The sequence below is a fragment of the Arachis stenosperma genome, chromosome 4 (genome assembly GCF_014773155.1).
Source record: "Arachis stenosperma cultivar V10309 chromosome 4, arast.V10309.gnm1.PFL2, whole genome shotgun sequence".
In the NCBI taxonomy this organism is placed as follows: Eukaryota; Viridiplantae; Streptophyta; class Magnoliopsida; order Fabales; family Fabaceae; genus Arachis; species Arachis stenosperma.
In genome coordinates, this window is record NC_080380.1 from 149,821,357 (window position 1) to 149,844,871 (window position 23,515).

The 23,515-nt window shown below is 31.8% G+C and overlaps 6 protein-coding genes across 8 annotated transcripts; 2 read left to right on the top strand and 4 right to left on the bottom strand.

Moving 5' to 3' along the window:
• The first annotated feature begins 370 nt into the window (after window positions 1–370).
• LOC130976505 (uncharacterized) lies at window positions 371–3,757 on the top strand. The gene is made up of 2 exons (XM_057901384.1): window positions 371–1,312; window positions 2,697–3,757. Exons 1-2 carry the CDS (start codon window positions 634–636, stop codon window positions 3,494–3,496), a joined length of 1,479 nt encoding a protein of 492 aa, XP_057757367.1. The 5' UTR covers window positions 371–633; the 3' UTR covers window positions 3,497–3,757.
• Window positions 3,758–5,199: 1,442 nt separating this feature from the next.
• Window positions 5,200–7,650, top strand: LOC130976099 (actin-97-like). The gene is made up of 5 exons (XM_057900861.1): window positions 5,200–5,359; window positions 6,005–6,074; window positions 6,156–6,549; window positions 6,666–7,279; window positions 7,379–7,650. The coding sequence occupies exons 2-5, from the start codon at window positions 6,015–6,017 to the stop codon at window positions 7,442–7,444; spliced, it is 1,134 nt and encodes a 377-aa protein (XP_057756844.1). The 5' UTR covers window positions 5,200–5,359; window positions 6,005–6,014; the 3' UTR covers window positions 7,445–7,650.
• Window positions 7,651–8,588: 938 nt separating this feature from the next.
• LOC130975957 (disease resistance protein RPP13-like) lies at window positions 8,589–11,210 on the bottom strand. Its single transcript, XM_057900668.1, has one exon. The coding sequence runs from the start codon at window positions 11,208–11,210 to the stop codon at window positions 8,589–8,591; it is 2,622 nt and encodes an 873-aa protein (XP_057756651.1).
• Window positions 11,211–11,508: 298 nt separating this feature from the next.
• Window positions 11,509–12,963, bottom strand: LOC130976663 (epsin-3-like). The gene is made up of 4 exons (XM_057901577.1): window positions 12,795–12,963; window positions 12,419–12,541; window positions 12,148–12,309; window positions 11,509–12,059 (listed from the first exon to the last, which is right to left on the bottom strand). Exons 1-4 carry the CDS (start codon window positions 12,899–12,901, stop codon window positions 11,651–11,653), a joined length of 801 nt encoding a protein of 266 aa, XP_057757560.1. The 5' UTR covers window positions 12,902–12,963; the 3' UTR covers window positions 11,509–11,650.
• A 654-nt stretch (window positions 12,964–13,617) lies between these two features.
• Window positions 13,618–17,224, bottom strand: LOC130974326 (uncharacterized). Of its 2 annotated transcripts, none has more exons than XM_057899158.1 (11): window positions 17,082–17,224; window positions 16,856–16,961; window positions 16,717–16,765; window positions 16,296–16,402; window positions 15,762–15,807; window positions 15,319–15,453; window positions 15,111–15,200; window positions 14,884–15,015; window positions 14,688–14,771; window positions 14,402–14,466; window positions 13,618–14,188 (listed from the first exon to the last, which is right to left on the bottom strand). In XM_057899158.1, the coding sequence occupies exons 2-11, from the start codon at window positions 16,957–16,959 to the stop codon at window positions 13,996–13,998; spliced, it is 1,005 nt and encodes a 334-aa protein (XP_057755141.1). In that variant the 5' UTR covers window positions 16,960–16,961; window positions 17,082–17,224; the 3' UTR covers window positions 13,618–13,995. The 2 variants fall into 2 exon arrangements, with proteins under 2 accessions (XP_057755141.1, XP_057755142.1); XM_057899159.1 differs by having other exon boundaries at window positions 16,856–16,982; window positions 17,116–17,179.
• Window positions 17,225–18,037: 813 nt separating this feature from the next.
• On the bottom strand, window positions 18,038–21,534 carry LOC130974327 (uncharacterized). Of its 2 annotated transcripts, XM_057899161.1 has the most exons (3): window positions 20,724–21,534; window positions 20,279–20,318; window positions 18,517–18,550 (listed from the first exon to the last, which is right to left on the bottom strand). In XM_057899161.1, exons 1-2 carry the CDS (start codon window positions 21,414–21,416, stop codon window positions 20,304–20,306), a joined length of 708 nt encoding a protein of 235 aa, XP_057755144.1. In that variant the 5' UTR covers window positions 21,417–21,534; the 3' UTR covers window positions 18,517–18,550; window positions 20,279–20,303. The 2 variants fall into 2 exon arrangements, with proteins under 2 accessions (XP_057755143.1, XP_057755144.1); XM_057899160.1 differs by lacking the exon at window positions 20,279–20,318 and having other exon boundaries at window positions 18,038–18,550.
• Between the last annotated feature and the right edge of the window lie 1,981 nt (window positions 21,535–23,515).

Here is a 23,515-nt window from a genome sequence, read left to right on the forward strand (position 1 = left end):
AGTATATGTTAAAATATAAATATATATTAAAAATAAATTAAATTATACATATATTTATATACAAATATATTAGTGGTTAATAATTTTAGTGTACGAATAAGATTTTAGATGAAAACTCATGTGCAGTCGATTTCACGTGAAGTTAATAGTTAAGAGCCATTGGATAATTTGATTAATTTGACTAAATTTTCATCTAACAACTCTCAACTATCAATTTCACATGAGGTCGACTGCACATGACTTTCGTATTAGATAGAGGCGCAACTTGGGGGAAGATGGTGTAACGCGTACATAATAGAAACAAGGCGTGGACGTGATTATATAAACAAGAGAATCAATCCACTCATTACCAAATTAAAGCAAGGTTTACTCTCATCTCTTTCAAACTTTGCTAATATACCTACATTTTATTCCCAAGTTTTCTTCACTACTAGCTATTATATTGTTTTTCCTTCCGAACCTGTTTCCCTTCTTCATTCAACCTACATTATTATTCGGTGAAAATTCACGTGAAGTTGATTTCACGTGAAGTTGATATTTGAAAGTTGTTAGATAAAAAATTAGTCAAATCAATCAAATTATTTAACTATTTTCAAGTATTAACTTCGAATTTTCACCTTATTATACTTATCGATGGCGAGCACCAACTATTACTATTATTACAACTACATTCACTCGCTTGAGAGTCATCAAGATCCTCATGAATCATCGCCAGATCGAAATGTGGTTCTGCAGGGAAGCAAGAATTACCAGGAGTGGCGCCAAGCAATGAACTTGAAGTTGGAAAAGACAAGGACGCTGTGGTTTGTGCATGGCACCGATACAGCGGTGATGAACCAAGGACCAATCTATGGAAAATGGAAGACTCGCAAAGAGCTTGTTCTGTCATGGATCCTCGATTCCATCTCGGAGGAGATAAAAATTAGTATTGCGGAAGATTCGTCCAATAATGAAGTTGGCCTGTGGAAAGCTTTGATGAAAATTTTCTCCCACCAGGATCATCAGTCCATAATCTCAGATATTAAGGAAGAAATCAAATCCCTCAAACAAGAAACACGAACTCTGATGGAATATAAGATCAAGTTCGATGCGCTTTGGATGGAATATGACATGATGCTCGATGATGAGAACAATGACAAGAGCAAGAGGGAGCAAGAAAGAGCCAAGAGGTTCCTTGACGGTTTGAATGACACCTTCAAGGCAACAAGATCATCGATAATGGAAGAGAAACCTTTTCCATCCCTTGAGAGAGTTTTTTATTTGGCAGCTCAAGAAGATGATGAAGCACGGATATTGGTCACGCGGATCCAAGGTACTATTCACATTCTCTCCTTTATTAACATGCATGCATATAAGTTAGACAATAAAAATATTAAACAATATGAATAATGAATATATCAAATGTTTACGAATCATTATCCTAATATTAAACAAAAGTTATTGTCTAGTCTAACTCATTTTAAGCTACAATATTAGGTATCTTGTTTACCTTGTTCACAATATATTTTTTTTGAATTAATAAGTAAAAAAAAGAAAGTTAAGTTTAATTTTAAAATTTAAAATTTAAATTAATTACAGATAATCTTTATAAGTGTATGTGCCTAAAATACGATCCGATATTTATGTTGTTTGTATTTTTTATTGTTTATCTAGTGGGTTTGTTTTCTTGCAATATATATTTTATATTATGATATGTAGTTAATTTCAGCATGTCTTTAGTATAATATTTTTTTAGTATTATTTTTTTTAATTTCTATCTTTAAAAAATTTTAAAATTAAGATTTTGAATTTAAAATAATAACTTAAGATTAAAAATTTATGATTTTAAATTTAAAATTTAAAACAGTATTAAAAAAGTTGACAAAAGACAATTTTTTTTATTAAACCATAGATCAGAAATGTTTTTACAACTACAAATATTTTTATTAATAGCATGTAATATAACGTTTTAAGGAGAAATACAAGAAAAAAATATAAAAAAAACTTTTTGCTTAAATATAGAAATATTTTGATCCACATACATAAAACATAATCTTTTACATAAACATATTTTTTTACAATAAACACAAACTTTTTCATAGAAGGAAAGAATAAACACGCATAAATTTTGTATGACAAACACAAAAATCTTAGAAAAACAAGTATGAAAAAATTTAGAAGAAAAAGAAACAGAAAAAGTTTTAGAAAGAAACATTTGTGTGTAATTTTTGTTTGAGCCAATTAATTATTAAGTTAATTTGGTTAGACTAGAGAATAGGCTAAGGCCGTTTGGAAAACTTTAGAAATAACTTTGTTTAACTTTTGAATTATGAAAAGTAGTAATATTAATATCTAGTGTAATTTTTAAAACTAAATTGTAACTTTCTAAAAAGTTATTTAGGAGCTTATAGAGAAGTTAAAAAAAATGATTTCTCTCATAGTACTTCTACTTTTCATCACATTTCTATAAAATAAACACTTTTAAAGTTAAAAATCAAAATACAAAATAACTTATTTATAAATTACTTTTAACAGAGTCATTTATTGTTTAAGTTATTTTATTAAAAAGAGCTTAATTAAGTTAGTTAACCAAACTGGGCTAAATAGTTATCAAAAACAAAAAATTTTAAAAATCAATTTAAAGTACTATTACTCTTAAATTTTTAAACATTAAATATAGTTGAATATTAATACCCTTCTTGTACTGCATAACACAGTGATTGTTCTTTCGGAGATCCATGAACACGCGTTAACGTCAACGCCACCCGGAACGCCATATAGCTGCGATGGATGTAAAGAAGGAGGGTGTGGACGCAGTTATCGTTGTGAAGAAAAGAATTGCAGTGGTTATGTCCTCCATGAAGAATGTGCAAGCGCTGTTCTTCATCGTGAAAACCCCGAAAGTCATCCATTTTTCAAAGGAGAAGTATTCGCGTTCCTAGAGAAACCCATTGGGCATCCTAGGTTTTGTGATGCATGTAGAATGGAAGTGCAAGGGTTTGTGTATTATCGCGAAGAAACAAAAAAGGACACAGGCTTGGATTTGCATCCATGTTGTTTGAAGCTAAGACACAACATTCCTTATGAAGATTCAGGTGCAACAAAGACACTCACATTGCAACGAGATGTTCCGAAAAAGTGTGACCTATGTAAGCGTAAGAAAGTTGGGGACGATGGCGAACCTAAAGGGTGGTCATATGTAACTTCCGATGGAGATTGCTATCATGTTTCTTGTTTTAAGAAATGGTTTCTTGAGAAATTCAGAGATGATTATTTCTCTGAAAAGAAGGTTGTAGTGTCAAAAATGCAGAGCAATGTTGTTGAGAGTAATAATATGAAAGTTTTCGAAGTTGGAGAAGGATCAAATAGTTCAAAAAAAAGATCATCATCAGTGGTAAAGAAGACGGTGGTAAAGATAGCACCAGTGGTACTCAAGTTAATATTTTCAGCTATTTTTGGAGATCCTGTTTCTTTTGTTCTTACTATTCTGGAAGGCATATTTAATACTTTCAATTAAAATATATAAGGTGGAATCTCAAGTGTAGTCCACTTCACTTGAAGTTGATACTATCTAATGACTCTCAAATATCAACTTCACCTGAAGTCGACTTACTGAGTTTTCACCAATATATAATTACATGTGCACTCTTAAAATGTGTAAAAGTGAGGTTAAATACTACTTTTCTGTTGAGTGTGGTTTATTTCTTTTCAGTTTAAGCAATAAATTGTGTTTCCCTTTAATTTATATGTGAGTTTGGTGTGCTTTGTAATCCTTACAATATCAATAAATAAAATTTGTATGTGAATTTGGTTACATTGTAAGAACTTTTATATCTACTCATCATTTTCCTACACTACTAATAATCTAGGAATTGTTCAAGAAACTACCACTTCAAATAAAATAAAATGTATGTACTTCATTTATGGCTATCTAGAATAACCATTCGAGTACAAGGGATAATAAATATCTTTTCAAAAATTTAAATTAATTTTGGGATTCACCAAGAATCGAACTTTTAACCTTTTGAATCTAGAACTTTAATATTATGTCATGATACCACTCATCCCAAAAACTTCAACTAATAGAAAAAGATAACACTAATAATTATATCTCTAATACTTTCTAAACCTCCATTGTACATGCTCCTCATACTTTCCCATATGAAACACAAGAACGTCATTGTGCTCGATAATCAATGATTTTTTTAACAATATGAACAACCACCAATCAAACAAAAACACACTACACTTTTAAATTATCTACCTAAATCTTAATATTAGAATAATAATCCGTACACCTAATAACATAAATATTCGATATATCTATTGTTCACATTATTTAATATTTTTATTGTCTACCTATATTTTTCCTATATATTATAGTATAATCAAGGATAAGTATATTGTTTCTTTTATGAGTTATTGTATTAGATAGTTTGACGATAATGGAGAAGTTTCATTTTATCTTAGTCTTGTTGGTAAGGATGACCACTCCTTTCACCACAAAGCAATAAAGAAACGTTCCATGTATTTTAGAGACTTGTCGATTTTCATAAAGCAACAAGTATTTTTAATTCTTCTCTCTTTTATAACTATATATAAAGAGAATAATCATTGTTAAAGAGAATTCAAATGTTATAGAAAAAAAAAACCAATAAAGTGAATTCACACTAATTATAAGAATAATAAAAGAAATTAAATTAAAAAATCTATATCTTGTACACAAAAAAATTAATTATACTTTCTTAATGTATACTTATATTTTAACATATATCTTATATCGATAATTAATTTAATTATTATAATTTTATATACACCTAATATGATATGATTGAATTGAATTTGGATACAATAAAATATATTAATAATAAAAACCAAAATAATAACTATTTTACTTATTCGCCAATGAGTTATAATTTAAATGACATAGTTTCTCCGTACTCATTTAAGAGGTCGCAGATTCGAGTCTCCTATCTTTAGTAATAATAAAAAAAAAACTATTTTACTTATTCATGATGATTAGACTATCTTAGGCTTCTTAGTTCTTAGCAAATACTAAAATTTATTGCAAATAAATTTTGATGGTTAAATTAAAAGAAAAGAAAATAAAAAAAAAATGAATAGTAAGAACAAAGAAGAAGAATAGAATAGGGTCAAAGGAAACAGCATTACACCACCCATTGTTCCCAAAGGAAGCGTTCTCATTCTATTTTGTGATTAATTCAAAATCACACAAATCTTAACGGATCACATTCCATTTCCTGCTTCTTATATTCAATCCCATTTCCATCATTTTCATTCCCCTCTCCCTTCACATTTCTTCTCTTCGTTCTTTCCCTTCCATCACCACCCCTCCTCGCCATTTCCCTCCTCAAGCAAGGTCCATTATTTCTCACATTCTCATTTTCATTCCTTTTATTCTGGATTTTCAGATTTGGAATCCTTTGTTTCTTCAGTTTTGATTCCAAATTCTATTATTTTGTAGGTTTTGTAATTGGATTGAATTGGCCTCTGTTATTGTTGAATTTCAAATTTTTTTTATTTGGGTGTAGGAAAGTTTTCATCTTTTTTTGTGTTTCATTCATGTTATGGAAAACATAATGTAGCTGGATTGATGTTAAGGAATTGTTTTTTTTAATCTATATTGTCAAGGAATTGCCTCAAATTTTGATTAAAACATCTATTGTTTGGTATTATATACTAATCATCACTGGTTAAATCTGTGTTTGTGTCGATCATTGGACATCATTTCATTGATATTTTGCCACCATTCTTTTCCCTATTAGTTATAATTATAATAATTGGAAGCAATTTGGTTAAATTTTTGGTTAAGCTATGATATATTGTCAATAACTAGTTGATTTCCACATACAAAGTTAAGGAAGCACATGGCTTTTCTCATTCAAAATAGATGAAAGTGAAAATTTTGATTCTTCTTATACATTTAAAACTTAAAATGTTTGCATCTAAGTTTACAATGTAGATAGTGCATTTGAAAGGATAATTTATCTTTATCATCCAACAGATACTAAAAGATGGCAGAAGGTGAGGATATTCAGCCTCTTGTCTGTGACAATGGAACTGGAATGGTTAAGGTACTTAATGGCACATGTTTCTTTCTTGATGCAAGTTTATAGAATTTGATGAAGTGATTGATAATGTGTGTTTGTTTTCAGGCTGGTTTTGCTGGAGACGACGCCCCACGAGCTGTTTTTCCCAGCATTGTAGGCCGCCCTCGCCACACTGGTGTGATGGTAGGAATGGGCCAGAAAGATGCATATGTTGGAGATGAGGCACAATCCAAGAGGGGTATCTTGACTCTCAAGTATCCAATTGAGCATGGTATTGTAAGCAATTGGGATGATATGGAGAAGATTTGGCATCACACATTCTATAATGAGCTTCGAGTTGCCCCTGAAGAGCATCCAGTTTTGCTGACTGAGGCTCCTCTTAACCCGAAAGCTAATCGTGAGAAGATGACTCAAATCATGTTTGAGACCTTCAATGCCCCTGCCATGTATGTAGCCATTCAGGCTGTTCTTTCATTGTATGCTAGTGGTCGCACAACCGGTAAGTAATTCACACAACTCTGTTGAATGCAGTGTTAAACTTTGTGACTGCAATTGGATAGAGCTTGTACTTGTTTAGCACAATCGAAATTATGCCATGTTTCTTGTTTTTTACAGGTATTGTGTTGGATTCAGGGGATGGTGTCAGCCACACTGTCCCTATCTATGAGGGTTATGCTCTGCCACATGCCATCCTTAGGCTTGATCTCGCTGGTCGTGACCTCACAGATTTCTTGATGAAAATCTTGACTGAGCGTGGTTACTCATTTACCACCTCAGCAGAGCGAGAAATCGTGAGGGATGTGAAAGAGAAGCTGTCCTACATTGCACTTGACTATGAGCAAGAGCTGCAGACAGCCAAGACCAGCTCCTCTGTGGAGAAGAGCTATGAGTTGCCAGATGGACAAGTGATTACCATCGGCGACGAACGTTTCAGATGTCCTGAGGTGCTTTTCCAGCCATCCATGATAGGAATGGAAGCTGCAGGTATCCACGAGACGACATACAACTCGATCATGAAGTGCGATGTTGATATCAGGAAAGACTTGTATGGCAACATTGTTCTATCAGGAGGAACAACTATGTTCCCCGGCATCGCCGATAGAATGAGCAAGGAAATCTCTGCATTGGCTCCCAGCAGCATGAAGATCAAGGTGGTGGCTCCCCCTGAGAGAAAATATAGTGTCTGGATTGGTGGTTCTATCTTGGCATCCCTCAGCACTTTTCAGCAGGTTTGGTTTCTTATTCTGTTACCTTATCAAATTTTACAAAATTGCCTTAATATTAATACTAATAGTTTCTAATGCTGCAAATTTTGATTTTGTGTGCAGATGTGGATTGCAAAGGCAGAATATGATGAGTCTGGACCATCAATTGTGCACAGAAAATGCTTCTAAGGTGTTTTGAGAGGAAATAGTTGGTGTCATTATTATTGAAAGAAATTTTAAAAGAAAAGGTGGTGGTTGTGTTTGAGTTCCTCAAGGAATTGAAGCAGTGCAGCTTTGTAACCCTTTTCAATTCATTCTAGCTTTTATTTATTCATTCATTCTTTCATTCATTCATTCATGTTTATGCTCATGTTGGGAGTCATGATCTTCACAAGACCAGGAGTTGTATTTTTCATAATCAGAAAATTATTAAGTTATTATTTTCAGTATATATTTCTTTTTATCTATAGTTTTTTGACTGGTCATTTTATTCCGCATATGAATTGAATCAGCTGCCATTGTTAAAAGTTAAAACTATGCCGTTGGTATGCAATGTTTATCATCTATTCTAAGATTGCTCACAAATAATCTATCAATGGCATTAGACCAAAGAAAAAAAAAAGGAAAAAAGAACAAGAACAAGTAAAGCTTACACTTAAAACAACACATTTTTTATAACATAATTCAAAGTATCACAATCAAGTACCTTAGCATATTTTTTCCTCTATATTTTTAGAAAAATTCCATTTTAAAACCAAAACTATTTATAATCACATTAAAGGCTATAAAGTCACATTAGAACTAGTATTATATTACTTGTACAATACATCAAACTATCAAAGTACTACGTTAAATCTCTATACATAGAAAGCATGGATGCTGAAGCAAGTTTCTCTTGATCAATAATAAAGGGATGTTCTTTTATATTATCTTCTTCTCCAAGTTTTGGAATCTTCTAGGAGCTTTGATTCCTTGTTTTCATGAACTATGTTATCTCTTTTGTTTCCATTCAAAGCAATCTGTTTCCTTCCAAAGCTTGCAAAACCATATTCTTCTTCTTGTTGGTGATGATCATAGTTAGAATTACACCTCCCATAATAAATCTTTGAATTCAAGTCATTCATCCCTTCATCAATCACAGAGCTTCGTCTGTTAAAACTTCCAAAACCTTCGATCCCACGCGCACTCTTGCTCTTTCTTCTTTGTAGAATTCCTTGCTTCTTAACATAAATAAGTACAAACAGACAATGTAAATAACATCAAAATAATTTGGAAGCAGAGAAGATGAGAGAAAAGCAGTGAAAGCAAAGAGTTTCTACTTTCTACAATGTCTTCAAGAGATAACGAGTTTACAGCCATTGTTGCGCACAACATGTTGGAGACTGTTTCTCAATTCAGAATGTGGTTGAATAACATGGACTTTTTGTAAAGTAGCCAAGGACAATAGTTCTTGAGGAAGCTGCTTCAAATAGGAGCAGTCTATGACCAAATATTGAAGACTAGGCATTGCTCCTTTGTCTAATGTCCAAGTTACAACATGAGACATCCAAATCATCTTGAAAACTTGAAGGCATGGGAACTCTTCAATGGCAAAATGAATGTCATGAGATCCTCTAACAATTTCAGGACCCCTTATTTTCAAGATTTGGAGTTTAGGAAGCTTTCCAAGAACTCTCATGCAACTCGAATCGAATTGTTTGACACGACTCAAAGTAACCTTGGTAAGATTTGGTGGAAAAACACTTGCCTCTGATGGAAGCTTTGATGTGCCAGTTATTCTAAGTTTGCCAAGACTCTTTAGGCATTGCAAGCATTGTAATTCACGCACTGAATATCTGTCACCGTTATCTTCACCCCTTTGAACCAAACCAAGTTTCTTCAGATTGGGAAAGCTTCCATTTCTTATCATTGATGCCAATTGTGGATCAATATGAATCAGCAAGAGGGTTTGCAGATTTGGCATTGTTTTACCATTTGTGCTTGACATACCTTGTGATGCAAGTCTAAATGGCCACGCGCGCAAATGTCTTAGCCTCTTAAGCTTCCATAGTTTACTAGACAAGATTAGTATGCTTTTACTCCATAACTCTATTACTTCCAGGTTATAGAGGTTGTATATAAAATCTGGGATGCTTTTAACCCAGGAATCTATTCTCAAGTACCTTAGATGGATCATGGTTTTCAAATCACTAGGTATAGGAACAACTATTCTCCATCCTAATACATTTGTAAGATACATTATGCGAGCCAACTTGAAATCTTTCAGTGTAAGATTCTGGACCCTCTTTCCATGAGCAAAGAAAAACAAAGAACGAGTGCAAGATTGATTACCTATGTTTCTTGTATGCCAAGAAAACTCTGTTGTGCAATGTATGGACAACTTTCGAGAATTGCTTATCCCAGCAGGGTGAGGGATGTTTGATCCTCGGCGAACCTCCAAGAACTTATCAGCCTTTCCCTCTGATATGCAGAGGTCACGGAGGTGGTCGTGGATTCGACATGTTTTCACACCTCCATCACTCCTTCTACTTGCCACTTGTACCAAGCTACGATCCACCAACTCATCTAAATAGTGATCTGCAATATCTTCTGGTTCTGGCACATCTGAATTTCCGATTTCTTTTACTTGTATGAACCCTTCAGCTATCCACAGCTTGATTAGTTCTCTGCCAAGAATCTCATAGTCTTCAGGGAAGATTCCAAGATACAAAAAACAAGGCTTCAATCTTTGAGGCAAGCTATCATAGCTAAGTTTTAGAATATCCACAACTCTAGTCCCATTTTCATCATCACAATGTTGATTCACATTACCTTTGATTTTCAACCACTCTCTTTGTGATATTCCTTTCTTGGCAAGTCCTGCCATCACTATGATTGCAAGTGGTAACCCTTTATAACTTCCAACTAACTCCTTACCTAAACCTCTTAGATTAGAGGGGCAATCCTGCGCCGGAAACACCTTCTTACAAAAGAGCTGCCAACTTTCTTCTTCATCCAAGAAGGAAAGTTGGCAGGGAGGCATTCTACCGGCGTAGGAAGCCACGTCTCTATCGCGACTAGTTATCAGTATTCTGCTGCCATTGTTGTCATTTGGAAAGACTCCTTGCAAATCATCCCAAACTTGTGTTTTCCAAATGTCATCCAACACCACAAGATATTTCTTCCCCCTCAAACTCTCCTTCACTTTCTCTTTCATTTCTTCTTCATCATAATCATGCCTCTTCTCAAATAAACCATTGTATTCAGAGGTGGATAGCAAGCACTTGAGAAGGCTCAGAAGAAGCTCTTCAACTCTATAGTCATTGGACACATAACCCCATGCGCGAAAAGGAAAAACCTCTCCAACTTCCTTCTTATTATAGATCTTTCTAGCAAGTGTAGTTTTTCCCAATCCCCCCATACCGGTTATAGAAACAACACTGCAGCATGAACCTGTTTCCATGAGCTGTTTAAGGACAAAGCTCGAGTCATCAAGCAATCCAACCACTTCTTCTTCCTCTACATCTCTTCTTCTTTTACGAATCAATTCTTCAGTGTCATCTCTACACTTGAACTCTCCTTCTCCAATGCTGTATCTATCCTTGTTTTGATAGATACTATTAATAGTAGCTTTGATCCTTTCTATCTCAGAATCTACCTCATGAAGTATCATCACATGACTTATGCAGCAGAGTAATTTGCTCAACATGTTTCTGCTTCTGTGTGTCGCGGCATTGGCAACATAGGTGTCCATCAAATCCTCAACTTCATAGGCAATATCTCTGATCTGCTTTTCCACTTCTTCAACTATCTTGCTGCTGCGTTTTCCCACACAACTCCTTAGGAAGATATCTATAAACTTAAACTCATTTGTGAGGTATCTGATTTTGTTCTCCACTCCTGAAATAAGTTTTGCTTCATCAACAAGAATCTGTGACAACTTCTGTAGCAGGAAGGAAACAGCACTATCAGCCATATTTTTTTCTGCAGGTCAACAATTTCAGGGAAGATGAAGAACACAAATGGTGAGAGTAGTTTAGGAAAAGATGCAGTTCTTCTTCTATGGATTCTGTCTTTTTCATTGGCTATTATTGTAAGACTATAACCACAGAAGTCCTACCTAAACATTAATCAATCAATCATTTTTTGACCAATTAGTTTTAACAAATCACCTCTTGTTGAAAATAAATTAAAATATATTTTCTTTTACTTTGATTAGGATATTATATTGAAGAGACAAAAAAGCAAAAGCAAATAAAACTATAGTGCTCTTGTTTATTAAGCAAATTCAAAAGATCTGAATCAGATACCTCAACATTATTTTTTCCCTATGCATTAGTAGAAACATTCCATTAAAACCATAACTATTTACAATCATGTCAAGGGCTACAAAATCAAATTACAACTAGCATTATATTATTGTACAATAGAAAGCAAGGATGCTGAAGTGAGTTTCTCTTGATCCATAATAAAAGGGTGTTCTTTCATGTTATCTTCTAGGAGTTTTGTTTCCTTGTTTTCATGAACTTGGTTATCTCTTTTGTTTCCATCCAAAGCATTCTGTTCCCTTCCAAAGCTTGCAAAACCATATTCTTCATGTTGGTGATGATCATAGTTAGAATTACATCTCCCATAATAAATCTTTGAATTCAAGTCATTCATCCCTTCCTTGATCACAGAGCTTCTTCTGTTAAAACTGCCAAAACCTTGGATCCCACGAGAAAGCTCGCGCGCTCTTGCTCTTTCTTCTTTGTAGAATTCCTTGCTTCTTAAGAGCTTCAATATCCTCTCTGATAATTTTCTCACACTCAAACCCCAGTTGAACCTGTAGAAAATGAAATAATGTAATAAGAGTAGTCATCACTAAATTCATGCAACAAAATTATGGTGACAAAAAAGATGCACCTACATACCCTTTTTCATCAATGTATTGAAACTCTCCAATCTCTTCAATAGCATCTATATCACATTGAAATTCCTCAAATACCCTCAGAGGTCCATGAGTTAGAAGATGTTCCAGTAATATTAGAGCCTTGTATGAGGCTCTCCAATGGCCTTTATTAAATTTCAACAATCTGTTTTCTCCCATTAAAAAAAAAATGAAGATTATACTATGAAGAATGTTAATATAGTCTTTGAGAACAGAACATAGCAAAATCATTAATCAAATCAACAGAGTCGAACCTGCTATGTAAAATCTCCACAACTCTATAGTATTCATCAACTTCAAAAGCTGCACGTGAAATCACTTGCATGATACGAGTATCTGGTGGCCATGGATTTCCATTTGTGGCTTCTTCTGTCATTCTTAGTTAATCAATGTGGAACACATCAAAAGTAAAAATTCTATCAATATTGTAGCTAAAATGAATCAAATGATAAAGTGCATAAAGTTTAGCATGTTCTTGTGAGTGTAAAAAGTTTATATTGTTCCAACATTATTAAAGAATGTCATAATCATGTGAGAAGGATTTTAAGGTTTGCTTGAATTAATTATCAACATTGTTAAAGGATGATTTAGTTGAGATGAAAAATTAAGAAAATAAAATGGAAGACTTACAATTCTATAGGTGTAACATCTGTGAGAACAAGCCTAGCACTTTTAATCTTCTCTTTGAAGAAGTGAGAAGCTTGCCTTTTGATTTCATGAATAAGAGGAGAGCTCATAATTGCAGGCTTCTGTGGATGAATATTTTTGGGTAATGGTGATGAAGAATGAATTTATGTTTTGTTTCTTATATTATATATTTTAGTGTTCCTTATCTATATACGTAAGAAATGCAACTGCTCCATTAACAAAAGGCAGTAATTTTTTTTTTCCTTTCTGAAAGTGGATTTGCATACGTAATGAAAGGGCTGAATAAGCTTAAATTTTGTTAATAAGAAAGGATGAGAATTGAGGGAAAAGGTAACAAGATAATTCAAAGGCAAGTTTTCCTAAAGCATCTTGTCTTTAAGGTTATGTCGTTTAGAAGAGTGCCTTGAGATACCTAACAAAGGTTCAAGAAATTTGACCAAAAAGAAGGAAGACTTGCAGAAGCTGTCAATCACAAGTTCTTAATGTACACTAAGGTCATCACGTATGGTTTAAAATCCGCTCCATGTTTTAAAGCTGGAACAAAACTAGTGGCTGTAAAATGTGACAAAAAAAAAAAAACCCGAAAATCATCTTCGAGAAGAAACTCTGTTAATATTCAGAATTGATTGTTAGTTAACAAAAGAATCACTCGAAATATTTTGCTAGTGAAAGCTTGGGAGTTGTGGGATATACAAAGGTGGTAGCTTCTTTTAATTCACATAGCTCGGCTTTACCAAACCAGAAGTAAAAAATCTACACATCTAAGAGAGACGTCCTAGAAGAATCAACATTTAACAGTGTCAGATAATGGCATAATGGTTTTCAAATTGCAATGAAGACATGAAAATTTTATCTATAGAACATTTTGATTATAAATATATTACAAGTACAAACTTACGTTATAATAACCCTTTTCTTTTTCCCATTCAATAGTAACATGAATTGTTAAATATGTCTACCCAGTACGCAACAGCAAAATGAGCCAGAGTCTCCATGACCCCAATCTAATAGGTAAAAATCCTGAGGGTTATGGTTAGTCCTAAAACTTTAAATATTGCATTCTGTTCTTTGTCCTTCAAGGTCAAGCATGGAAGTATAATATGCTCTCCCAGAAAAGGGGTCACTCTTCTTTTTGATAATAAAATGCCACTATTTCTTCCCGGTTAAAATCGATCATCAAAGCTTAGGTAGAACCAGAAATTCTCCACATACCAGTCCTGTATCCCGCAGACATGAGCACAAGCTCCCAAAGCATGTTAGGTATGCTCATAAGATTTACCTTGGATCCTGGAATTTCAGACCAATTCACAGAAATTTCTGAAATTGGGATCCTAAACCATTTGCACAGAAAGACTAATTCAACATCAAAACACCACCTGCAGAGAATGACAAGGGTATTATAGAAAATTATAAAACCTTTTGCCATATATGGGGCCATAGCCATTCAGGGTACACATACACAAAAAGATTGGATGACCAAAACTTGAACTAAAAACATAACACGTTGTGTATTGGTCTGTGAATCTCAAGAGAATTGCTTTCTAAATTTAAGAAATTATTTCATTCCATGGAGTTCTAGAGAAAATCACCTTCTCAAGCGGACATTTGAAAAAAGCCTCCTTGCTGCTGCCCTAGTAAACATTTTGAAACCACACTGTGGATGTAGAAAGTTAAGGTTAGACACTGAAAAATATTCTCATATATGCATCATGGAACAACATCTAATACACATGCTCAAACACAAGGGATAAGAGAATCCAAAAAGAAAAAAAATCAAGCTTTGGTCACTATTTATACAAAAGAAATTTGCTAGTCACAAGAGTACCATATTAGAGTGCATGATAAAATAAATAAATAAATAAAGTAGGAAATTACCTGTGTATCACGAACTCCTGGACCAGCAGCCAAGAGAACCACAAGATGGAACCCCTTCATCAAAAAATTGCGGTACCACTTTCGCTGTAAAAATGTTATGTTACATGGTTCAAGCGAGATAATCCACACATATATGGCAAGAACATAAAAAATAAATAATAAATAAAAGAGAAATTTAACACGAAAGCCAACTCACTGTAGCCAAAGCCTTCTCTTCAAGATGAGCTCGTGAACCAAATGCAGCAACAGGAATATCGGATACTCTAAAGGTTGGATCACTAGGGCTTGATTTTCCTTGTTGAAATTGCTTTTTAGCAATAACTTGAATCTAATGGCCAAACATAATACATATAAACATTTGGCCAAGAGATTAAAACCAAAATTAGAACATCTATAAACTGCATATGATAGCATTTCATTAACCTGATTTTCAAGCTTTTCTAGGTCGGTGACTTTAGTTGCTCCATCAGCATCAAGCATAAGAATTAGCTCACCACGTGAATGCAGAATTCCCTGTAATACAATGCTTTCAAGAAACAAAGAAAGCCCTAATTAATCATCAACAACATTATGACAGCAATTTCAATACAATGAGTAGATTTTAACGTGTTACTGTTAAAATTAGACTCACTTTTCTTATTGCTTCTCCCTTGCCATGATTTCTTCCAAGAAGGATAACTCTAACTTTGTCTACTGTGTATTTCCTTACAAATTCAAAAGCTACTCTTTTAGTCCCATCAGCACTTCCATCATCAATAATGACAACCTGCTCATGTGTCCATTGATAAGAGAATGTGTTTTTCTATCAGTTGTAAAATCCATTAATATGTTTCAATCAAGCCATTCAAGCAGAAAGTCTAGTGACTTTTGTGAAATTAATAAAAATGGAAAAGGAAAGGGATGCTGAGAAATTAATATTTTATATATTTGCTTCACATGGTGTTGTACTTAAGTTTTTTGTTCCCTTACTTTATAGATGAACTAGACTATAAAAGGAAAAGAAAAAACATGTAGTTCAAATATTATTATTCAGGAAAAAAAAAAAAGCAGTCGAATGAAAGGGACTGGAAGTACCTCATAGGAAAATGAAGGATCCTTTGAAGCACGTTGTTGAAGATAACTATAAAGAATGGACACAAACTAATGTTATGTTCTTAGTAACAAGTAACACTAACAAATATAAACAATACATCCAATACTAGGATATCTCAGAAGAAAAGCAGTATTGTAACTTGTTAAACCACAGCTCCATATAGTACCAATTTATACAAGAAAAAGGTATCACATAGCTTCTATAGACTGATTACGGTGGTTATTGTAGGATAAAAAGAGATTAAAATGTAAAATATCATTTGACGATTAATATTTGTTGTGCATTAATTCACCTAAAAAAAGAAGAAATCAAAAAAGCTCCTGCAGATTGCAGGCGTATGGAGTATATAATTTCAAAGAGTCAAATATACTGATCAAAATTTCTGATGAACATAACATAAAACTACTTGACAGAAAGATCAAGTTAGACTAACACAGTTGTAACCAAACACAAATCCTTCCATTCTATTAACACTAAGTATATAAGTTGGTAAAATCAAAAGTGCTTCAACTTACTTCATAGTTTCTTCAAGAGCTCCGGGAAGCCTATGCTCCTCGTTGAATGCAGGAATTATCAAGGACATGTACTTTTCTGCTGGATCAACAACATGTGGGCAAGGAACCTAAATAAGCAAGAGTCAAAACCAATTCATAACAGAAAGCTATCCTCAGATCTAAGATGCATATCAAGCTATTACACAGAACCTATATAAACTTGAGAGAGATTTTCACTAAATTTTCCATCACATTTTGATCACTTTCACAATGTCCTGTGCATTATTACTCCAAAATAATAGGAAACATAAGTTAAACCATGTTGTTACTATAAATCTGCAATCTTCAATGTCTTAAAGCCGTACAATTACAGTAAAACTAAATTTCAAAACAAAACGATGAGCAATTGATAATTAAATTTCGCATCACCAAATCGACATACCTGTTTCAACGAGTTAGGATCCTCAAAAATCGCCGGAACTTCAACATGCCTAAAGAGAATAAAAAATAAAATGTCAAAGTAACAATTCACGTCCGTATAACAATTCATGTCGAAATTATTCGCAAATTGAAGAACATACAGATGATTGTTTCTTCTTCTATATGCTTCAACGATGACTATGAAGATGAACCCTACGACCGCAATCAGGAAGAAGTTGACAAGAAGATACATGTACTCCTCCATTCCTTTAAGACGATTTAGTAGCTCTTGTTATGTTATGAAGAAGAAGAAGCCATTGTTCACAGGAAGAAAAAAATAGAAGATTCAGTGAGATTCGAAAAGCGGTTTCAGAATTTCATTTTTACCAGATTGAGCTGAACGAAGAGAAAGTTAACTAACAGAGAGAGCTCAACGATGGTTTGGAACTTCGATCAAGTTTTGGAGATGAAGACTTTCAACCCGATCCAATGGTCGTTTCATCGTTGCATTCGGTGTTTCGCTTTTCTTTACCGGCCATTATTTTTTTGTCTTCAGCTCTCAGTGTATGGGCCATTGGGCCTTCTTAGCCCAATTCACATTACCTCGGACTATTTTTTGGACGGGACCCTCTCAGACTGTTTATGTACGTTTTAACTCTTGGGCCTATGGGCCGTGTCGATGTTGCTTAGTTGTGGAAGTAATCATACAAAAAACAAAAAAGTATAAGAGCGCCTAAGTGTAATAGTACCTTTTGCACACAATGACAGTAATTTAAAACCATTTTGAGTTGTTAACCAAAAAAAAATAAAACCATTTTGAGTTAATCTAGGAGTTAGTTTACTAATCCGCCTAAACAAATGTCGAGAGTTCGAATTTTGTCTTCTCCATGTAGCAACTCATTAACCAACAACAAACCTAGAACTTTGATTCGCAACGGAACCTATGTGTCCTTCTGATTACAAAAGTCAATAATCTATTTGTAATTAAATTTAATGATGGACTTATTTGTTTTCAAAATAAAATATCAGAGAATTATTTATTATTTTTTATTTTATTTATGCATTTTATTTAAATTTTCATATAAAACAATTCTTACTTTGTATTGCTATTATTGCTTATTGGTTGTTATTCTTACCCTGTTACATTGTGGTCATATATACCATGATTAGAATTGGAAATTCCATTATTAGTTTACACTTTTTTAGAAAGTTTCTCTCCATTTCACATCCTACCACAAACACATGTCCATTGAGTGAAATTCTTTTCTTAGTTAGAATCTTGATAATAGAATTCAAATATTAACATAAAAAAAAAAAAAAAAACTCTAAGAAATCTACTTGAGTCTCTCCTCTCTTATAATGAAATTGCAAGTTATCCCATGTGACAACACTACATAATAGAGAGCCTTTTGTGGTGGATGGCATGGTATGGAACCACAGTGCAGGCCTACTACAATTATTGTGCTCAAAACTCCAAAACAAGAGCATTCTACTTGGCTCTCTCAGGGGTCAATCTCATCATCACATATCATAAAATGATGAATATAAAAAATAATTGTCAACACAAATGGCTACAAGTTATTGGAATAATTTGCTTGCATTGCACATACTGGTCTATATCTATATATGTGTACATCAATCAGCAAGGCCTTGTTAGATAGAAAGATATGTTCCATGATTCTTGTGAAAACTAAAGTTTGTTGGCACCTTAACATGGGGTCCTTCTCATGCTATGATTAAAGGCATAGGTGGGCACAAGCTAAGAAAAAAGAAAATCATGGGCCTCTTTCCCTTTTTAATTTTCCCTTCCACTTTTCTGCTCCATTGGAAGCTTTAAGCATAGGGAAACTCTGGCCCTGTTATTCATCCTCCATCATCATTATGTTCCCAGTTATTAATCTTGTAATAATCTATTCTATTGCAACAACAATTGCATGCAAAAGATAAAAGATGATTCCAGAGCTGATAATACTATCATAAAATTATTCATCCTAAAAATTTAAATTAATAAAAAGAAGTAACATGAATAATTATATAATATCTTTTATTTTACATAAATTTTTTTTATATTTTATGTTTTAGAATTCTGATACTAGGTTATAAAATTATTTATTCTAAAAATTTATATTGATAAAAAGAGACACCATTAATAATTATATAATATCTCTAACAAAAATAATTTTGTATCTTGTAATATTGTATTAAGAATATAGAAGAAAAAGATTTAATGAACAACTTTATTTTAATGAGTGATTTGTAAAAATCTAAGAATATATCGTTATGTTAGGTAATAACTGGCCTAAACTTACGTTACTACATTAACCATATGCTTTCAACAATTTTTTTTTTCATTTTACCATTACAATAATTAATCAGAGTAAAATATAATTTAAAAAGTAAAAACTCAAGTGTAGTCGACTTCACGTAAAGTTGATAGTTGGACAGGCGTTAGATAAAAATTTAATCAAATCAGTCAAATCATCTTATGATTATCAGCTATTAACTTCACATGAAGTCGATACTTGAATTTTCACTAATTTAAAAAGCAGTTCAGCAATCTCCAAAGAACCTATCTCGACTCTTCCATTGCACGTTCTATGATTCAGTAATCCGGAGTGTTAAAAGAGCAGTCCCATAATAATTCACATAGTGGCAGTACTCATAGCAGTCCTGCTTCGAATATTAATTATTTTACCAATTTTTTCCAGACAGAGTATGTATTATGAGGATCCCTTTCTACATTTCGAGAATATTTGGCATTTTGCAACTCACCAAGTATATTTCATAGCATTTAATAAACACTGGAATTAGAATATAGTTCGTGGATCTCGGGTAAGATAGAGATAGTGGCACAATTTTCCACAAAACAGCATTTATTTGCAGCAGGAAAAAAAATATAGAAATATATTGGATAGAGTTAGTTTTTGTTCTTGTATTAAAAGAGAAATTTTAAATAATTAGTGTTTTAATAGTTTTAAGTTTTTAATTATTGATTTTAATTATATATATTTTATGATTGATATTAGTTTATATAATTAATTATTAAAATTACTAAAATACACTATTTCTAAAATACTTAAAATGTTTTCGACAGAATATTAATATTCTTTATGTGCATTATTCAATTTTCATTCTGCTAATAAGTGCTTTACTGATTTTTTCTCATTTTAGATATAATTATTCTGATGGTCATTATAATTTTGTCAAATTTATAATTAAATTTTTATATTTTTTAATTAAATTTTTATATTATTTTTAATTATGTAATTAAGTTTTTTTACGTTAAAAATATTAAAATTAATAAAATATTTTTTAAAAAAAATATATGATCAAAGATTTAATTATATTTTTAATTTTAAATACTTTTAATTTACGAAAATTATTCAGATAATTTTAATATTTTTTATATTAAGAATGATATAATTACAAAATTAAAAATAATATAAAAATTATTAAAAAAAACATAAAAATCTAATTAAAAATTTAATAAAATTATAAGGACAAAAAATAATTAAACCTCATTTTTATTACATTATATATCATAGTCTATATTTAAGGAAACAAGATATTTGAGTAAATCTTACCAAAATATACAAAAGTTTTGAACCACTAAATTATATGTACCTGTAGTAGCAAGTAAGAACAAGAAAGTTAGATAACTCTTAGCTTGTCCCTCCTTGACAAATTTGTTTTGACATATGTGCCAGCCAAAAAGACAATAAATGCAAATCTGGACTCACTATAAATTTTCAGATTTCACATACCCAATTATTCATCATGCTAAAATTACAGTTCATTTTCACCTCAAATCCAACAAAGATCAGAGGAAAAAGAAAAAGAAAACAAATACAGATCAAACAAGAGATATATAGATGATGAACAAATAAATCAATATTAATAATAATAATAAGCCTCCCCAAAATTCCAAAGAAAGAGTACTAATTAACAATAACAAACTAAACAAAAATAATATTTCCAATAATGAAGATCCTAATTAAGATTGTATTAGTGAGCCATGGCTGCTGGTACCTGATGAGTAATGCTTCTTTGATTTGGCATAGAAAGCATGGCAGTGTGATCCAAGAAATCTTTAAGCTCCACAACAGATTGAAGAACAGTTCTAAGATCCTCAGAACAAGAGAATCCAAAGCTACCAATTTGCCTAACAGCATAGACATAGAAAGTGATGCAACCTTTTCTGAATTTGAACCTTGCCATCTCAGAACCAACAAGGCCTCTTATGAGTTTCTTGTTGACTTCACCAAGAGCAATCTCATGTGGCCATGTTCTGTCAACTTGTGACTTCATTGCTTCATTCTCAAACACAAACACAAGAACCTTTGACTTCTTTGTTCCTAGGCCAAGTGTTAGGGTGTGCCAAGCATGGTGTGCTAAGATTGTGAAGTTTGTGGGAAGAAAACATGATGTTGATGGGAATGGAAGAACCTTAGTGTTACTATTCTTGTTGTTCTTGTTGTTGTTGTGGTTGGTTTTGGTTGGTGGGAATGAAAGAACTTTGAGAAGCTCCAATGGTTTTGCTCTTCTTATTGTGAATGATTTCACTATGAATTGGCCTCCAAATCTTAGACCCTTTACCTCTGAGCTTGGTTTGAATGAGAAATCTTGATGCTTTATTGTTTGATCATTATTGGGGTGTTGGTGTTTTTGCTTCTTGTTCTTCTTGTTCTTCTCTTTTTCTTTTTCTTTTTCTTTTTCTCCCATGGTAGCTACCAAGTAGTGAGAGTAAGTAGGTGTGAGAAAGAGAGAGAGAGATTTATTTCTTGTTTGATATCATATCATATCATAACAAGAACACAATCTATGGCTTTTTTTTTTCAGTGTTTTGTTACCCTTTTTTTGGTGGTATAACAGAGTGGATTGGTTGTATAGTCAAAAAGTTGCAAAATAGAACCAAGTTGTTGGTCGAGTGGTCAGCTCACTCGTCCGCTTAAGCAAGTGTTAGGAGTTTGAACCCCGCCTTGTGCATGCAGCAACCTATTAACCAGCGACAAACCCTTAAATCGAGCTCAGATCCGCGACGGATTAATTTTTAATCTATCCTTAACCTGTTGGGTTGGGGAATACTGTTTGGATAAACAAAAAAAAAAAGAAGATACAAAAAGTAATTAAATTGGATTGATTTAGTAATTAATTTATTCATTCGTTTAATTAAACTTTGTCTATTTAATTAAATATTAGAAATTTAAATTTTATCTTGTAAATATAATAATTAATTAATTAACGTCACACTCTTAGATAAAATTTTAATTTATAACAAATTAATTCTTGTTGAATTAAAAAATATAATAACCAAAAAAAAAACAACCACTTTGTGACTTGCATTAATTTTTAAATTCAGCCATTTTCTTGTAGAAGAAAAAAGGGGCATTAGTTACTAGTTAGTACAAGGTAATAATAATGAGGATATTTTGTTTTCCATGTTACTCTGTCTGATAGTGTTCAGGAGTATAAATTATTAAAATATTTTTATGATTCTATTATCTATCTCTTTTGGTAAGATTTGGATTGGTCTTTCTGTATCAATGGAATATTTTTAATTTATAATAATGGGAACTTTTTTAGACTATAAAATTACTACATGAAAAACAAAATTATAGATTATGATAGTGATTGGATGATAAAAATAATGTTCACTCAATTTTATAAAAAAAGTTAAGATAATACTGCCTTCATTTAAAATTTTGGTTAGGGTTTAGTTATTTCTTGCTAAACTAAAAAACAACTGTCAAATCAAATAATAATAATAATAATAATAATAATAATAATAATAATAATAATAATAATAATAATAATAATAGACAATTTTGCTGTGTTACAAAAATTGATTAAAGGTAATAGTCTAAGAATAATATATACTAAAATACTGTTGATAGTAAATAAAAGGTTTAATTATTCTATTTGTCTCTATAGTTTTGCAAAATTTTTAATTAGGTCTCTATACTTTTTTTTCTTTTAATTGAGTTTTTGTACCAAATTTTTTTTAATTGGGTCCCTATATTTTTTTTCTTTTATTTAAATTCCTATACCAATTCTTTTTTTTTTTTTAAGTTGGATCCTTATAAAAGTAAGCCAATTACTATTAAAAAGAATTTAATTAAAAAAAATTAATACAGAGATTTAATTAAAAAATATATATATATAAAAACCTAATTAAAAATTTTACGAAATTATAAAGACCAACACAATAATTAAACCTAAATAAAAAAAGTAAAAGAAAAGATAAATATTTGATTCAACAATAAATCATGATGATTATTGGATAAAACAAACATAGTAATGCACAGTTGCACACCATAAGTTGTTCTTATCTTGTTAACCTAACAAATCCCCATTAAAAAAATGAGCAGTGTAGTTAGTACTTAGTATACGTCAAATGAATAAATAAATAAAATAAGCAGCAGCATAAGGAATTAATTTTAAATCATTAATATTAATTAATATTTTTAATTTATATTTTTAAAAAATTTAGGATCTAAACTTGTGATTTAAAATTTAAAAAAAAATAAAATTGACTGATATTTATTGAAAAAATTAATTTTTAATTAAACTCATAAAATAGTATTTCACTATTTATATATTGTATACTTTTTATTTTTAGTATTAAAATAATTAAATAACCGAGTGGAATAATGCAAATTGGAACTTCAGTAGTGGACTTCTCTTTTGAGTTTTGACATAAGAAATTAAAGATAGTTTTCCTTTACTTGATTTATCTATTTCCATCTAAGTGTAAATATAACTTTCAATTATTATTATTATTATTATTATTATTATTATTATTATTATTATTATTATTTTCT

Excerpts from the sequence above, each read along its gene's own strand:
- LOC130976663 (XM_057901577.1), bottom strand. The coding sequence starts at position 12,901 with ATGAGCTCTCCTCTTATTCATGAAATCAAAAGGCAAGCTTCTCACTTC. Across the intron at positions 12,310-12,418 it reads GTGGAGATTTTACATAGCAG|ATTGTTGAAATTTAATAAAG; the intron begins GTTCGACTCTGT and ends GGGAGAAAACAG. Across the intron at positions 12,060-12,147 it reads CAATACATTGATGAAAAAGG|GTTCAACTGGGGTTTGAGTG; the intron begins GTATGTAGGTGC and ends CATTTTCTACAG.
- LOC130974327 (XM_057899160.1), bottom strand. The coding sequence starts at position 21,416 with ATGGGAGAAAAAGAAAAAGAAAAAGAAAAAGAGAAGAACAAGAAGAAC. Across the intron at positions 18,551-20,723 it reads AAAGAAGCATTACTCATCAG|GGCCAGAGTTTCCCTATGCT; the intron begins GTACCAGCAGCC and ends GATGAATAACAG.
- LOC130976099 (XM_057900861.1), top strand. The coding sequence starts at position 6,015 with ATGGCAGAAGGTGAGGATATTCAGCCTCTTGTCTGTGACAATGGAACT. Across the intron at positions 6,075-6,155 it reads ATGGAACTGGAATGGTTAAG|GCTGGTTTTGCTGGAGACGA; the intron begins GTACTTAATGGC and ends GTTTGTTTTCAG. Across the intron at positions 7,280-7,378 it reads CCCTCAGCACTTTTCAGCAG|ATGTGGATTGCAAAGGCAGA; the intron begins GTTTGGTTTCTT and ends TTTTGTGTGCAG.
- LOC130975957 (XM_057900668.1), bottom strand. The coding sequence starts at position 11,210 with ATGGCTGATAGTGCTGTTTCCTTCCTGCTACAGAAGTTGTCACAGATT.
- LOC130976505 (XM_057901384.1), top strand. The coding sequence starts at position 634 with ATGGCGAGCACCAACTATTACTATTATTACAACTACATTCACTCGCTT. Across the intron at positions 1,313-2,696 it reads ATTGGTCACGCGGATCCAAG|TGATTGTTCTTTCGGAGATC; the intron begins GTACTATTCACA and ends TGCATAACACAG.
- LOC130974326 (XM_057899158.1), bottom strand. The coding sequence starts at position 16,959 with ATGGAGGAGTACATGTATCTTCTTGTCAACTTCTTCCTGATTGCGGTC. Across the intron at positions 16,766-16,855 it reads AGAAGAAGAAACAATCATCT|GCATGTTGAAGTTCCGGCGA; the intron begins GTATGTTCTTCA and ends TATTCTCTTTAG. Across the intron at positions 15,201-15,318 it reads AGGGAGAAGCAATAAGAAAA|GGAATTCTGCATTCACGTGG; the intron begins GTGAGTCTAATT and ends ATTGTATTACAG.